Source organism: Notamacropus eugenii, chromosome 3, assembly GCF_028372415.1.
Source record: "Notamacropus eugenii isolate mMacEug1 chromosome 3, mMacEug1.pri_v2, whole genome shotgun sequence".
In the NCBI taxonomy this organism is placed as follows: domain Eukaryota; kingdom Metazoa; phylum Chordata; class Mammalia; order Diprotodontia; family Macropodidae; genus Notamacropus; species Notamacropus eugenii.
The window spans coordinates 361955415-361971145 of NC_092874.1; the positions used below are offsets into that span (position 1 = coordinate 361955415).

At 39.4% G+C, this 15731-nt stretch overlaps 2 protein-coding genes across 2 annotated transcripts; both read left to right on the forward strand.

Moving 5' to 3' along the window:
• Positions 1-9498: 9498 nt before the first annotated feature.
• LOC140531668 (interferon beta-like) lies at positions 9499-10074 on the forward strand. Its single transcript, XM_072650477.1, has one exon. The coding sequence runs from the start codon at positions 9523-9525 to the stop codon at positions 10072-10074; it is 552 nt and encodes a 183-aa protein (XP_072506578.1). The 5' UTR covers positions 9499-9522.
• Positions 10075-14488: 4414 nt separating this feature from the next.
• On the forward strand, positions 14489-15040 carry LOC140531669 (interferon tau-2-like). The gene has a single exon (XM_072650478.1). It carries the CDS (start codon positions 14489-14491, stop codon positions 15038-15040), a length of 552 nt encoding a protein of 183 aa, XP_072506579.1.
• Positions 15041-15731: the final 691 nt, after the last annotated feature.

Below are 15731 nucleotides of genomic sequence, written 5' to 3' on the forward strand. Positions count from 1 at the left end.
TGGCACATTGATGATAAGAGTCTCTAGGTCTTCATGAAATTTTTCTTTGACCTCATCAGTGTTCTTCACAGTGGGAACATAGGCACTGATGATGGTGGCATGGCATTTTCCTGCAAGTGGCAATCACATTGTCATGAACCTTTCATGCACTCCTATTGACAGGCATACCAGCTTCCTGACAAGATTAATTTTGATTGCAAAACTTTATCCAGCTTCATGGTGCTCCCCTTCACCATGGTCAATCCAGAAAAATGTGTATCCATCTCCAACTTTAGCAAGCTGGCCTTCATTTGGGAACTTTGTTTCACTCAGGGTTGCTATTTGGATGGGATACCTGGTGACTTCTCTTGCAACAAGAACAGTTTTCTTTCAGGTCTACTGGATTTTACCAATGGTGAGTGGAATCATCTTTGCAGATGGTTTTGTATATTTTGTACATTTTTTTGGTTTCGACTGCATAGTGGCATTCCTCACCTGCTGTGATAATCAGGCCAGGGTTTGGTAAGCAGACAGTGTTTAGGGCACCTTGTCTAGCCGCTTCCTCACATCAGGAGGTGAATAATGGGATCCTTAAAAGGCAGCTTAGACACCCAGTAGATAGTTGCTTGAAGTACGGATAGACTTCACTACTTATCCAGTTACCTAATGCAGGACCTTAACTCTTCTCACCTGAATTAGTGCCAGTAGCCTCCTAATTGATCTCCCTTATCCCAAGTCTTAAAGACCACAACTTTCCTTTAAAACATATTTAAAACTGAGTCTCAGTTTCCTTAAAAATAATTCAGTGCTTTCCTCTCAAATATCCCATAAAGAAGAAAGGGAAGGAGCTATTGTCTTCACTTTCTAGAGAAGAAAATAGAGGTTTTAAAAGCTGATGGGAGCCCCCTGACACATCTGAGCCACTAAGGGCCCAGAAAAGATTAGGTTTTATTAGTTATGTGGTTACTTCCTTGAGAACTACAAACTGCTCAGGAAGGCCAGCATTTTAGTTCATTTGGCTCTGCTCAGTAATCTTGTCACGTGGCCAGCTTGTAAGGACTTGCCATTCTCTGTCTGTATTTTCCTCCCATTCTGATCCTGTTTCCTTTTCACTTATTGCATCATCTAGTTGTTATTTTCAGCTTATGTCCTATGTCAGGAGTGGCTGATTATGTAAATCAACATTTTTTTCTTTTACTGATTCTTTCACACCCCAGACAGAACATCCATCTGATGCCTTATTTTACTTTTGCTTGCTTTACTTTTAGGTAATGGCCAGAAACTAATACAGAAGCTGGACAAAAATACAGGCCCACTCAGAAGCTGGGGGATGAGAATCAAACAAATCACAAGCAGATCACCTCAAAGGGCAGAGGTAATAAAAGTATAAATAGCTAAAGGCAATAAAAAATGAAAAGTACAAGAAGTCTGTTAGAATTGGAAAGAAATCAGCTGTGAGTCTTGCCTTTCTCTAACATTTCCTACATGCAGCTGAAAAGTCCAATCCACCCAGCTGCATTTTAGAGATGAGAAAATTCAGAGATGTCTATGGTTTCACTCAAGGTCATACAAATAGGTCTAACTATGAGAACCACATTTGAGCCCAAGGAGATGGGCCACTGCAGCCAGTCTCTTTCCATGGAAGAACCCATCTGCTCTGGACACACACATTTTCTGAATGGTGTTAAGTCCTGGAAAAGTCTGGACTGTAATTAGAGAGGTTAGGTTCTCCTCCCTCACACTATTCAGTGAATTACACACCTATCCTCAGTAAAAAATTTTTAATGCTTGGGCTTTCAATTATTCCTAAGGCCTCCCTAGAGAAAGAAGTAGAAAGGTGCTTAGGTTACAGCAAAAATCAACTATGGGACAGGTATTTATTTCCTACGTACCAAAAAAATGTTGAACCAAAAACACACAAAATATCCAAAATGCTTAACCAGTATGCAGGAATAATTGATAACTGTAGTTATACTCCCCCTGGAAACTGACACTTAAACCTTATTAGGTGGCTATAGGGCAATTTGTGGGACTGCCAAATAAACATTGTAATATTTCACCTAGGCTCTGTACTGTCCCCTTAAAGTCCAGGTCTACTGTCCAATCAGAACTCTCCTCCTCTTGTCTCTGGTCATCTTCTGGTCAGAGGTATTTACATGCCAGCATAAACTTCCCCTGGTGCATCAGACGGCTTCAGGACTTCTGGACCTCTCTGACTCACAAAGTTACCTCCCAACCTGTACAAGTATATCTCAAGATCAATATTTGATCATCTATTCAGGAAAGAGATCCTTAGGGAGGAAAAGACTGAGAGAAACACCAGCTGAAGCACATCTATTTGAGTCCCCTTGCTCTAGCAATCATGTGGAGGTAATCACCAGATTGTTTAAGGTGAGGGAAAGTAACCACCTCTCTCCATCCCCTCATGGGAAGTCTAATGAAAAAGAACTATTTGCCCCTTGGGACAGCTGAAAGAAGAAAGTGACAGTGGTGGAGTCATTCCCTTTTTAAAGATCTACTAAAACCCCTATATATTTAGGGTAGCTCTGCATATGCCCCCTTGTCATAATGAAACACTCTGCATGGGAGACATTTTAGAAAAGCAGTTAAGTCCAGAGGGACAGAAAGACAAACATGTTGAAATGCAAACAGTAAAGCTTTAGACTCAACATTAATATTTTATCTCTTAAGAAGTGTCTCAGTTTTGAAGAGCAAAAGAGATCTTCAAAGTAAAGTTCCTTCTATAGCTTTGGCTGCAATCTTACCTTTGTCCTTAACCATTTTTCTGCATAAGACCCCAAAAGGAGTCTGGGAAGAATCTTACTGAAAACAGGGAAAGCTTCCCACTTCCTGTCTGGAAGCAATAAACATCAGACCTGAGGCTCTGAGAGAGTCAAAGGGGAGAAGTTTCTTCCAATTCTAGCAAAGTGCCATTGTCCACTTAATTAAAGCAAGGAATCACCTGACCAAGATGGTTACTGCAGGAGGTGAAAGACTGCAGCTGCCCCCCTAAGAGTGAGCCCAAGGATTCTGAGAAGAGCCTATTGTCTCAGTCACTTCACTGGCCACCAAGTGACATACCTGGTGCATTCTGACATCAGGTTGGTGACAGATCAACCTGCCAAGTCCAGTCCAGGGGCAATTAATCCTGGTAAAAAGCCAGCCCAGTAACCAGCAACTTCTTTGACCCAACTCCATAGCTGATAGAGGCATCTAGCCAAGATATTAGCCCAGCTGTGCTGCCTGTCCAGTGAAGATGGTATATCCTAGGAGGGGAGCATCAGAACTCTTCAGCAGAGTCATGCAGATTGAAGTTCAAGAGTTCCCTTTGGGGAAAGAAAGGAAATTGGATCCCTGAAGTTCTTGAGTTGTGAATTGCCTTGGATAAATATGTTCCCTACATGCCTCTCTTCCTCACTTCAGTGTCTTACTACCATTGTATTTCATGGCTATGCCTACTCCCTCTAACATGGATTTCATGTGTACTGCTGGGAGAACCTACCAACCAAACCCCTGCTGGGAGAAGAAGAGAGACTACTTTGGAACCTCCCTTCTTGTTATGCCATCTGAGTAAAGCCTTTGGGAAAGAACTGAGTCCATTGACTCTTTGTTAAGGGGAAACACCAATGGAAGCTCCTAAACCAATCTTATGAAGACAGTCAACTCTACAGGCTTAGCCCTAGTACTCTGTCAGCAGTAGCAGCTACCCTGTGAAGATTCAGTTTGCCAATGGCAATGTGAGTTTAGCAAGAGGAAAAAAGAAAAGTTAATAGCAGAAGTGGAAAACAAAGTTTCACAAGTCTTGAGAGGCTTACTACCACACTGCAGATACAAATATAACAGACCTCTTTATGGTTTTATGATTGGTAATATATAACTACCTCCATGCATTTCAGCAAAGAATCACCACCCTCGACAATTACTAATTCCTTATTATCTTTAGATCTTTAAGCCTTTTTTCTAATTAAAATGAATGTTGATAAATTTTAAATTAGGGAAACAATCATAAAACTCTTTTTTTTGTTTGTTTGTATTTAAATTTATTTATATAAGTTTTCAACATTCATTTCCCCAAAATTTTGTGTTCCAAATTTTCTCCCCATTTCTCCCCTCCACCCTCCAAAACACCAAGCATTCTAGGTAGCCCTATCACCAATCTATCCTTCCTTCTAAAATCCCTCGCTTCCCTTATCCCCATCTTCTCTTTTGTCCTGAAGGGCAAGAGAAATTTCGATACCCCATTACCTGTATTTCTTATTTCCTAGTCGCAAGAACAATACTCAACAGTTGTTCCTAAAACTTTGAGTTCCAGCTTCTCCTCATCCCTCCCTCCCCACCCATTCCCTTTGGGAAGGTAAGTAGTTCAATATAGGCCATATCTGTGTAGTTTTGCCAATGACTTCCGTAATAGTTGTGTTGTGTAAGATTAACTATATTACCCTCCATCCTATCCTGCCCCCCATTTCTTCTATTCTCTCTTTTGATCCTATCCATCCCCAAGAGTGCTCCCTCCTCCCACTGTACTCCCTTCCATCATCTCCCCCACCCTGCTTACACCATTCTTCCCCACTGTCCTGTATTGTAAGATAGGTTTTCATACCAAAATGAGTGTGCATTTTATTTCTTCTTTTAGTTGAATGTGATGAGAATAAGCTTCATGTTTTTTCTCTCACCTCCCCCCTTTTGCCCTGCACTGAAAAGTCTTTTACTTGCCGCTTTTATAAGAGATAATTTGCCCCATTCCATTTCTCCCTTTCTCCTCCCAATACATTTCTCTCTCACTGCTTAATTTCATTATTTTAACATATGATCCCATCCTATTCAATTTACCCTGTGCTCTCTGTCTCTGTTTTTGTGTGTGTGTGTGTGTGTGCATGTGTGTGCAATCCCACCAACTACCCAGATACTGAAAAGTATCAAGAGTTACAAATATTGTCTTTCCATGTAGGAATGTAAATAGTTCAACTTTAGTAAGTCCCTTATGACTTCTCTTTGCTGTTTATCTTTTCATGCTTCTCTTCATTCTTGTGTTTGAAAGTCAAATTTTCTTTTCAGCTCTGGTCTTTTCATCAAGAAAGCTTGAAAGTCCTCTATTTCACTGAAAGACCATTTTTCCCCCTGAATTATTATACTCAGTTTTGCTGGGTACGTGATTCTTGGTTTTAGTCTTAGTTCCTTTGACTTCTGGAATATCATATTCCATGCCCTTTGATCCCTTACTGTAGAAGCCACTAGATCTTGTGTTATCCTCATTGCATTTCCACAATACTTGAATTGTTTCTTTCTAGCTGCTTGCAATATTTTCTCCTTGACCAGGGAACTCTGCAATTTGGCCAAAATGTTCCTAGGAGTTTCTCTTTTTGGATCTCTTTCAGGAGATGCTTGTGGGAGTCTTTCAATATTTATTTTGCCCACTTGATCTAGAATATCAGGGCAGTTTTCCTTGATAATTTCATGAAAGATGATGTCTAAGCTCTTTTTTTGATCAAGGCTTTCAGGTAAAATTGTCCCTCCTGGATCTATTTTCCAGGTCAGTTGTTTTTCCAATGAGATATTTCACATTATCTTCCATTTTCTCATTGTTTTGGTTTTGTTTTGTGATTTCTTGGTTTCTCATAAAATCATTAGCCTCCATCTGTTCCATTCTAATTTTGAAAGAACTATTTTCTTCAGGGAGCTTTTGAACCTCCTTTTCCATTTGGCTAATTCTGCTTTTGAAAGCATTCTTCTCCTCATTGGCTTTTTGAACCGCTTTTGCCAATTGAGTTAGACTGTTTTTCAAGGTGTTATTTTCTTCAGCTCTTTTTGGGTCTCCTTTAGCAAGGTGTTGACCCATTTTTCATGCTTTTCTTACATCTCTCTCATTTCCTTTCCAAATTTTCCTGCACCTCTCTTACTTGATTTTCAAAATACTTTTTGAGCTCTTCCATGGCCTGAGCCCATTGAATATTTATTTTGGATATTTGGGATATAGAAGTCTTGGCTTTTATGTCTTTCCCTTATGGTAAGCATTGTTCTTCCTCATCTGAAAGGATGGGAGAAGATATCTGTTCACCAAGAAAGTAACCTTCTATAGTCTTATTTTTTTCTGGGTTTTTTTTTGGCATTTTTCCCAACCAATTACTTGACTTATGGGTCCTTTGTCAAGAGTAGGGTATACTCTGAGAATCTGTGAAATCTCAGTTCCTCCAAAGTAGCACAATCAAGCGTGTACTGGTCTGGACACAGAGAGGGATTTCTGTGCACAGAGTCTTAGCAGTTACCTCTCCACAGACACCTGCCCTCTAGTTCCACCAAGTCAGCACTGGGAGCTGGTTTTCAGGGAAGCTGGATGGGCAGGGCCACCATTCAGTGTGAGACAAAGACCAGCTCTCCCAGGGCCTCCACACAGGGTGGAGGCAAGAATCAACTCCTCAGTGCCCCCAGGGTTTTTACATGCCTACAATGTATGCAACTGCTATGTCTGAGTTGTGGCCTCTAAGGTGGCTACCTGCCACCAGACCCTTATCTCTTCATGGCCAGCTGAAAAAACCCTGTCACTGACCTTTGGCGCCTGTTGGTTGAGGGATCTGGGAACCTCTGCTACTAGGACTGGGGATTGGGAGACTCTGCCCTTGAGGGCTGTTCATGAGCCGTGTGGCAGCCAAGGCTGGGCTGGACTCTGCTCCACGTCTGGTGCAACTGACCTTTTCTGTGGTCCTTTCAGGTCACCCTGGGCTGGAAATCTCTTCCATTCTGTTGTTCTCCACTTCTGCTGCTCCAAAATTTCTTGAGAGTCCCTCTCTACAAGTATTTTCTGGGCTGTGTATGTGTGTCTTTCTATTCTGCCATCTTGGCTCCGCCCCCTTCATAAAAATCTTTCTAAGCAGATCCATTAACAGGTTATTCTCCCTGACCTGCACTAGTTTAGATTCCAGATACTTTCTAAGCACTTTTTGCAAAGGGAGAAAAGATTTCCAAATATCTAGAAAGAAACTCCTTTCAACTTTTGCTTTTAAAATAGGACAGAAAATTAATCTATGACAATGAGAAACAGAAGAATTAAAAATATTCTCCACAAATAACAACACAACCCACAAAAAAGTTTTGAAATGGAAAGGGATAAGTAAAAAAAGATAATCATCTTAAAGTGCATTTGGGAAGAATTAAATTATTTACCTTAGGCATTATAATAAAAATAAAACTAAATGCCCAAGACACACAATCAGGTGCAGGACTTCCACTTTGAAATATCTAATAGGCAGCTGGAAATATATAACTGGATCTCAGAAAGGCAGGAGTGATGGTCTGAGGAGTCATCTGCATAGCAATTACAATTAAACACACATTAACTGATGAAGTCACTCAGTACAAGAGAATGTGCAAAGGATAAAAGAGGGCCCAGGACAGAGTCTCAGATAGCACCCATTTTAGAAGGGATGATATGCATGATGAACCAGGGAATGAGGTAGAGAATGAAAAGTCAGAAAAGAGGGGAAAGCATCAAGGGAGGTCATTGTCACAAAAGGAAGAGTGTCCCAGAGAAGAAGGTGTCAACAATGTAAAATACTGAAGAGACAATGACTGAGAAAAAAGTCCATTCAATTTGACAATTAAGAGATCAACAGAACCCAGATGTACACAAATATTTTTAGCACCTTTTCTGTGTGGGAAAAGAACTAGAAATTAAAGAGGTGCTCATCAACTGAGGAAGTGCTGAACAAATTATAGTATATGAATGTGATAGAATACTCCTTTGTGATGATGATGAAAGGGAAGGTGTTGGAGAAACCTGAGGAGACATAGGAGGGAAAGAAAATAAACTTTTGTTAATTAAAAACAAACAATTTTTATTGCATGTTGGATTGAATCAAAGTACTGTTGTCCAATCCTCCAACCTCTTTTCACATTATTTCTCCTTTCCAAAAGGGTTTTGAGGAAATATTCTCCACATTTCCCTATAATTTGGGTTCTGTTACTACACATTATACTAACAAATACAAGAGATAGGAGGGTTTAGTGATTTTCAATCAATCTGTGCTTGTCTTTGTGCATCTCTGTCATCCCTCCCTCACCCAAAAGAAAGTCAAGTGCAAGTCATGTCATCATTTCTCTGATGCCATGTTCTTCTTTGGAAATGAAAAACAAACGCATACATCCACAAAATTCACTCTCTAAATTAATTCAATAAAGAGGCATTAAGCACTGACTTAGAAAGGAAATTGGGAGCCATAGTGAGGCAATTTATGTTCTTAAATAGAAAGCCAATAGTAGCTGACCCTCATTTCCTTTTTTGGCAGTTACTAGTTCGATAGGAAAGAGGAGAACTCTGTATTTCCAAAAGGCATTTAATAATTTCCCCTCCACAGAATAGACCTGTCAACACTACATAGACACAATGTTACTCTCATCAGAAAGTCTGGGCAGTTGTTCAAGATGGATATGGAGCTTATAACCCTAATGAATAGTTCAGCCTATCTAAAAGTGAGCCTAGTTGTAGATACAAAAGTGACATGTGCCAACCTAGTGAAGAGCTCCCTGGACATTTTCTTTGAGGAATGGACCACACATAAAGTTGCTGTGAATCATTCAAAGCCTTGGCAACCTAGTAAGATTGAATAGAGCTTGAGACTTACTTAACATAACTTTTAAGAACACAAAGTCTGCTACACACCCCATTTTTACCATGATAAAGTATTGGAATAGAACTGCAGTGAATTTCATATCAATGAAAGGAGGATCATTGATGGTAGATGGTTATATGCAAGACAAATCATAAGGACTAGTGACATGTCAAGTTTTCTGAATACAAACAATATCTATTATGAATAATAAAATAGCTAGCACTCATCTAGCCCCAAAGAATTTTACAAATTTTGTATTAATTTATGCTCACAACACTCCTCACATGTAAGTGTTACTATTATCCCCATATTACAGATGAAGAAACTGAGGCAGACAGAGGCTTAGTGACTTGCCAAGGGTCACCTCACCAGAAAGTATCTGAGGCCAAATTTAAAGTCAGGTCTTCCTGGCTCCAGTTCTAGTATTCAATTCTTCAGCTGCCTCTTTGATCAGATTGTTTTGAGATGAAAGGGTTAATTGCAAATTAATTAGGAATAAAAATGAAGATTGCTATAAGCCAATAATTTTACGGAAGAAGCCAAAGACAAAAGTTAACCTTGCTCTATGAAAAGAACTGCTCTAAATTCTAGAAAGTCTTTCTATCATATAGGCTTTAATTTAGGGGAGAAAGTTGATTCTGATAATTAGTTCCTTTTCTACTATTAAATGCCCACTGAAAGTCTTGTGGTTTTGTGGTCTACTTGTGTGTACAGCACACAGGTCAATTTCTTTCTAAGCACCTAAGAGAAAACAGCAACACAGTAGAAAAATGTAGATGACATAACAAAAGGGAAAATAAGAACTGAAAAGTGGGAAATTCCTGTGTTCAAGAAAAATATGGATGGCATCTCTCAATAAATAGCTGACACCCATTGAGGAAAGCCATTCACACTGCAGACCTTGGAAGAGTCAACACAGCCACCTCCTTACAAATTCACCATGGCCAATAGCACCATGGTACAACTGGTCCTTCTCCTGCTTCTTGCTGCTGCTGTCTCTTCTGACCAGTATGATTCACTTCGCTTCCATCAAAGAAGAACCAATCGCAGGAGCTTGAGTCTCCTGAAGGAAATGATTGGAGAAATTCATCCAGAATGTCTTCGAGAGGGAATGGACTTCAAGATCCCTCAGGAGATTGTACAGCCCAAGCAATGCCAAAAGGAGAATGCCACCATGGTCATCCATGAGATGCTCCAGCATATCTTCCTCCTCTTTAGCAACAAAAATGCCAGCCCTGGTGTGAATGAGACCATCACTGAGACATTCCTCAGTGGAATCTATCAGCAAATGGTGCATCTGGAAGAGGCTTTGAAGGTCAATAGTGCCTGGGGAACTGCAGAGAGCATTTTACCTCTCAATAATTATTATCAAGGAATAATGAACTATCTGAAAAGCAAAGAGCACTGCAGCTGTGCCTGGAAGAGAGTCCAGGTGGAAATCAGGAGGAATTTTGTCTTCCTCATCAAATGGGCAGAATGTCTCAAAAACTGAAGGATCTGGAGTTTTCCCTTCAGAAACTAGACAGTGCGTACAAATGTTACAGGTGTTCCTAAAACCAACTGTTGCTGCTGGGAATAGGTGCCATCCAACATATTGGACTTGAAATGAAATCTGGACAGTTTTGCAGTTTTGTTTATTTTTCAAATAGTTATTTATTTATTTATTTATTCATTCAAGAGATCTATCTAAGGTTTTTTTTTTTTACCTTTGAACAATAAATTATTTTTTAATCTTATGTGTTCCCTTGTCTTTTCAACTCAATTCATTTCTTCACTAAGTTTAAAAATAGTACTTTAGCAGGTATGGTGCACTAGGCACAATGCTTCTACATCTTTTTAATAATTCAGTAATTTCTTACTCCTTAAGTTTCTCCTTTTCCTGGAATTCTTCATTTTACCTTTGGGTTTTCAGAAAAAGAAAGAAGAGCTAAGAATTTAGAAAGCAAAGTCAGAGGAAGTTCTTCATTTTCCCTGAAATATTTGGGTTCAGAGAGCTTTAAAATGCATATCTATATTTTAAAATGTAAGGCAAGGTCCTTCCCTTCAGGGGTCTTCTAGTTAAGGGTAACCCTCTCCCCTCCTTAACCACTCCTACTCCTTTCCAAACCTTCTTTTTACTAGTTGGGTCCTGAGAATGTGAAAAGGAATGAGAAATAATCGTTTAGAATTATCCTTAGATGCACAAACTTTAATATTGTTTTATCTTGGGGGTTACAAACAAACAAAGAAACTTTTAAGGTCTGTTGAAGTGAGCCACTCTTAAGTTACTCATACAAATGAGATCTTTTGCATTAAACGGCGAATGTGGTTGATTCAGGAAATTTACTCCCTGAAGTTAGTTGACTAAAGGTCCTTAGATGTTTGTTGAAAGGGCAAGTACATTTGTTCAGTCTCTAAGCAATATATGACAACTTCAGCCAGTAGATGGGAGCATGATTTCAATCAACTAAGGACTGATTTTTGTACAACTTTGGCCTCACATGGAATAAGAAACTTTAGGTGGGAACTGACTATTCCAGCAAGGAACATGTGATCATTTGGAGGGTGGGAAGATTCTTTAAATTTCACCCTATTTTGATGGTCTTGTCTCCAACGAGATGACATCATCCCCTGAAACATTCCCCCATGTTATTCCTTCTCACCTCTGGCCCTCCTGGGATGCACAGGGCACTGGCTTCTCAGGGCTTACTCATGTGACCAAGACACCCATTGCTGCTATGAAAGCATCTTCAAACTCTGTCTCCCCTGACTTCTATCATTCTCTCCCTACGGCAGACACTCCTCAGTGTCTAATGCAATGACCAGTGAGGAAGTCCACACACACAATTTTATACCTTCCTTCCTTGCTTCCTTCCTTCCTTCCTTCCTTCCTTCTTTCCTTCCTTTTTTCTTTTCTTTCTGTGAAAAATTTTGGACAGGCATGGATATATTCTGATTACATTATTTCCTCCCTCACTGAGAAGCTAGGAAGTCAAAACAAACCATTCTTTTTGATGAGGAAAAGTGGACAGGAATAAATAAATTGTGAGTACCTTATCTCCTCCTCTCTCAAATCCTGTAAACACATCCCTCTTCTAAACTTTCCCATCAGGGTCAAAATTTTGACATTAATTCTTGACTCCAAAACCTCACTTTCCCCCATGGCATATGGCACATCAGTTACCAAACCATGTCATTTCTAACATCACAGTATTTCTCATATATGTCTCCACTCTACTTATCCAGCTACTTTTAGAAGAAACTATTGCAGTAAATTCCTGATTGGTGTCTCTGCCTCCAGTTTGCCCTAATATCCATCCATTTTCCTCAAGCACTGACCATGTCATTATCCTGATCAATGTCAGTGATTCCCTAATATCTCTAGGATGAAACCTTATTTCGTCTTTATTTTATCCTTTTTTATTTGTATTTCTGCCTGTCCTAAAAATTTGTAATACATATGTAAGTATGTACACATATATGTATACATATTTTTTTCATTTTTTCTTTTTTGAGGAAGGAGGAATGTGAGTATGGAATATTCCAAATCCAATCAGAATCAGTTAATTTCTTGATCAACCTTGGTAAACTTTTTTCTCTTTTTTGTATATATAAAATAATGATAAATAGGTAGCATTGACATGGAATCTACTATGTACCAGGCAGTGGCTAAGGATTTTCAATATATAATTTAATTTTGATCCTTCCAAACATTCTCGGAGGAAGATGCTCTTATTATGCACATGTGAAAAATGAAGAATGAGGCAAATCCAGGATAAGCTATTTGCCCAAGGTTATGTAGCTTTCAAGAGCCTGAGGAAAGATCTGAACTCAGGTTTTCCTGATTACAGGCCTAGCAATCTATCCATTGTGCCACCTACATGCCTTTGATACAAAGGATAGCTCACTGAGGTGAAGGAAGGAAATACTTTTTTTTCCTTCAGAAACAGATAAATACACACACACAGACACATGTATATATACATTTATTTATGTATTCATACATAAAGGTGATAAAACCATGTAAATTAATATTAGTTCCAAAAGTGGGTTGTATTTTGGAAGGTAATGTATGAAAATTTTAAAGGTTCTGGACCTGGGTCAGGTCTCTGCATCCTCATTATCTGGAACGTCTTTTCCTGCTCCTACATGTTGCCCCCTAAGCTTCCATAACATCAAAAGATCATATAACAATTCCTATGGAGACATTGCTATAAAGGTCCCTGTGAGCCCCTCTACTGCAACACCCTCATTTTACAGATGAGGAAACTGAGGTTTAGAAAGGTAAAGTGACTTTCCCATGGTCACCTAGGGAAGAAGTGATAGAGACACGATTGGACACAAATCTTCCAACTACAAAGACAATCTTCCTTTCACTGAAACCCAGTGAGACTATGGGGATGCACACTAAACATGTTAAAAATGAAAGCAGAAAAAGTGATTTTCTCCTCTTGCCACTTGTTCCCCCTCCACAAAATCTTCGAAAACTCAAGTGATGAAACAGATGAAAAGGAAACTGAAAGCACATTAAATGTGATGAAAATGGAAGCAGAAAAATGGGTCTCCCCACGGAACAAATGGAAATTCAGCTCAGTACAGTACAATGCAATGATGTCACCAACTCAGAATGTGGATTGGAGCCAAGACAAGCCACAAGCCAAGAGTACGACCAAGGGAGATGAAGTAGATTCTAAGTGACAACAAAAATTGTCAAATCTGTCCTCTCCTAAAATCTAAGCTACCCCAAACAGACCTTCAATAGATCCCCCACAATAGTTGTAGCACACTATTTTCCATGTTAACAAGTCACAAAGGGAAATCTATGAGACTGAAATTGCCGAGTTTTACTCTGCCATATAACCAAAATAAAAATTATTTTTATTTATTAAAAATTATTGAAAAGTCTCATGGACATTTATTATTGAAAGTCATCCATGATTCACATGAAGATATAGTCATATCTATCTTATTTTTGATTCAATTTTCTCTGTCCCATGCAACAGGCCTGAATCACAGAATATGAGTGTTAGAAGGGGCCAAGTATCTCAGAAATTATTTCAGTTCAATAGTTCAGTTCAAAAACCTAATATTCAATAATAGTATGTCCTTAGGTTCAGATACACACACAGAGAGCTGTCTATTATAGGCACGGTACAGTGGAAGGAAGAAGACAGAGAAGGTATCATAGAGGAAGTCACAGTTGGGCACTGAAGCTGCAAATGCCAAGAGATGGAGGAAAGCACTGCAGAAACACAGCTACAAGGAAGTAGGAGATGGCAGGAGGGGACTAAAGCAGTCAGATTTGGACCCAAAATGAGTTAGAATACTTGGCACCTGAGTATTTTGCAGCAAGTCACTTAAATCTCTGAGAATCTTGGGTTTTCATCAATAAAATCAAAATAATATTAGTTTCCTGTACATTCACAAGAGTTTGCAGAAATGTTTTGTAAACCTTAAATTGTTGCATACATATAAATTATTGTTATTATTGCAATTATCACGACACGATGGGCAAAGGTGGATAAGGACCTGAACTTTGGTGGGTTCAATCGGCAGGAAAAGGACGGGCAGGTGGAAGGAGCAGTTTCATAGTTCATGCCGAGGAGATTCTGTAACTGACCACACTTTCACCACCCTGTGCTAGATGCTGGGGAGATACAAGATTGCCAGAATAGATCTAGTGCTGAATTTAGGGGCCATTTTACAAATAAATCCAATGATGATTTTTTTATGGCATCTTCTAAAACCAATGTGGAAAGTAAGTAAAAGAAAGTAGAAAGTGCTGGGAAATTCCATGCTAAGAAATGACAACTGCACTTAATACTATTTAAGAGACAGTGGCTTAGAGGCCAGATAACCCAAGAAGCTGAGACAAACGCTCTCTGGTCTACCAGCCCAGCCAAACTCAAACTATCTTCAGTGTCACCATGACCTCCTGGATTTTGTTGTCAGTTTCCCTGATGCTGCTCTGCTCCAGCATCCTGGGCTCCCTGGGCTGTGACCTGACTCAGGCCCTTCTGGAAGACTTCTCCCTTCTGCACCAAATGAGCACATTTTCCTTGGGGCCATGCTGGAAGGACAGGGCCAACTTCAACTTCCCAAAGGAAGTCATGGAAGGCTGCCAACTCCAGAGGGAAAATGGCACAGTCATTGTTCATGACATGCTCCAGCAGATCTTCTCCATCTTCACCCTGAATGCCACTTCTGCTGCTTGGAATCAGACCCAGTTCATACAACTGCTCAGTGGACTGGATCAGCAGCTGGAACAGCTGGAGAGATGTGTTGGGCAGGATGTAGAGTGGAAAGAAACTTCCTTGGAAAGTGAGCATCCCAGACTGTCCCTGAAGAATTACTTCCAAGGGATAAGTAAATACCTACAAGATAAAGAGTACAGCCACTGTGCCTGGGAAATTGTGAGAGTAGAGATGAGGAAGATTTTTCTGTTCATGAGCAAACTCACAAGAAAACTCAGGGACTGAGGATGAAGAAATGGCCTCTCCAAACACATCAGTTCCTTGACCAATTTCCTCTTTCCAGCATTCAATAATTAAAAAGGACAGACCTTTCTGTATCATCTAAAAAACATCGGAATTCAGAGTGTTGTTTTTATGTTGTTTTTCTTGAGAGGCAACTGGAGTTAAGTGATCAACTTAGAGTGACACAGCCAGCAACTGTCAAGTGTCTGAGGCTAGATTTGAACTCAAGTCCTCTTGACTTCCAGGCTATCAACTGTGCCACCCAAGTGCCACTCACTGGATTGTTTTCAAAATAATTTAAGTTGTTATTTATAAAAATGTAGGGTCTAACAGTACAGAATAGTGTCATCTGTACTCAGTGGTGAAATAGTTGTAATGGCATGATTGAGACTGATATTTATTATATAATATTAATATTTTATGTTTACATAATATTTATAACTGATATAATGCTGGTCATTATTATTCATTGAGATGAGTATGTATTTGTGTGGTGTTAATAATGTTCTCTTTTTATATTAAATCTAATTTTTAAAAAGGAGATCATTATTTTTACTAAAGAAACTCTCACTGAAAAGCTCACTAGATGTTCTCTAAGGGAATGGATAACAGATTCGGTGGAAAAATTCAATTCAAGCAACATTTATTAAGCATTTACTATATACAAGGCAATGAAGGAGATGCTGGTAACACA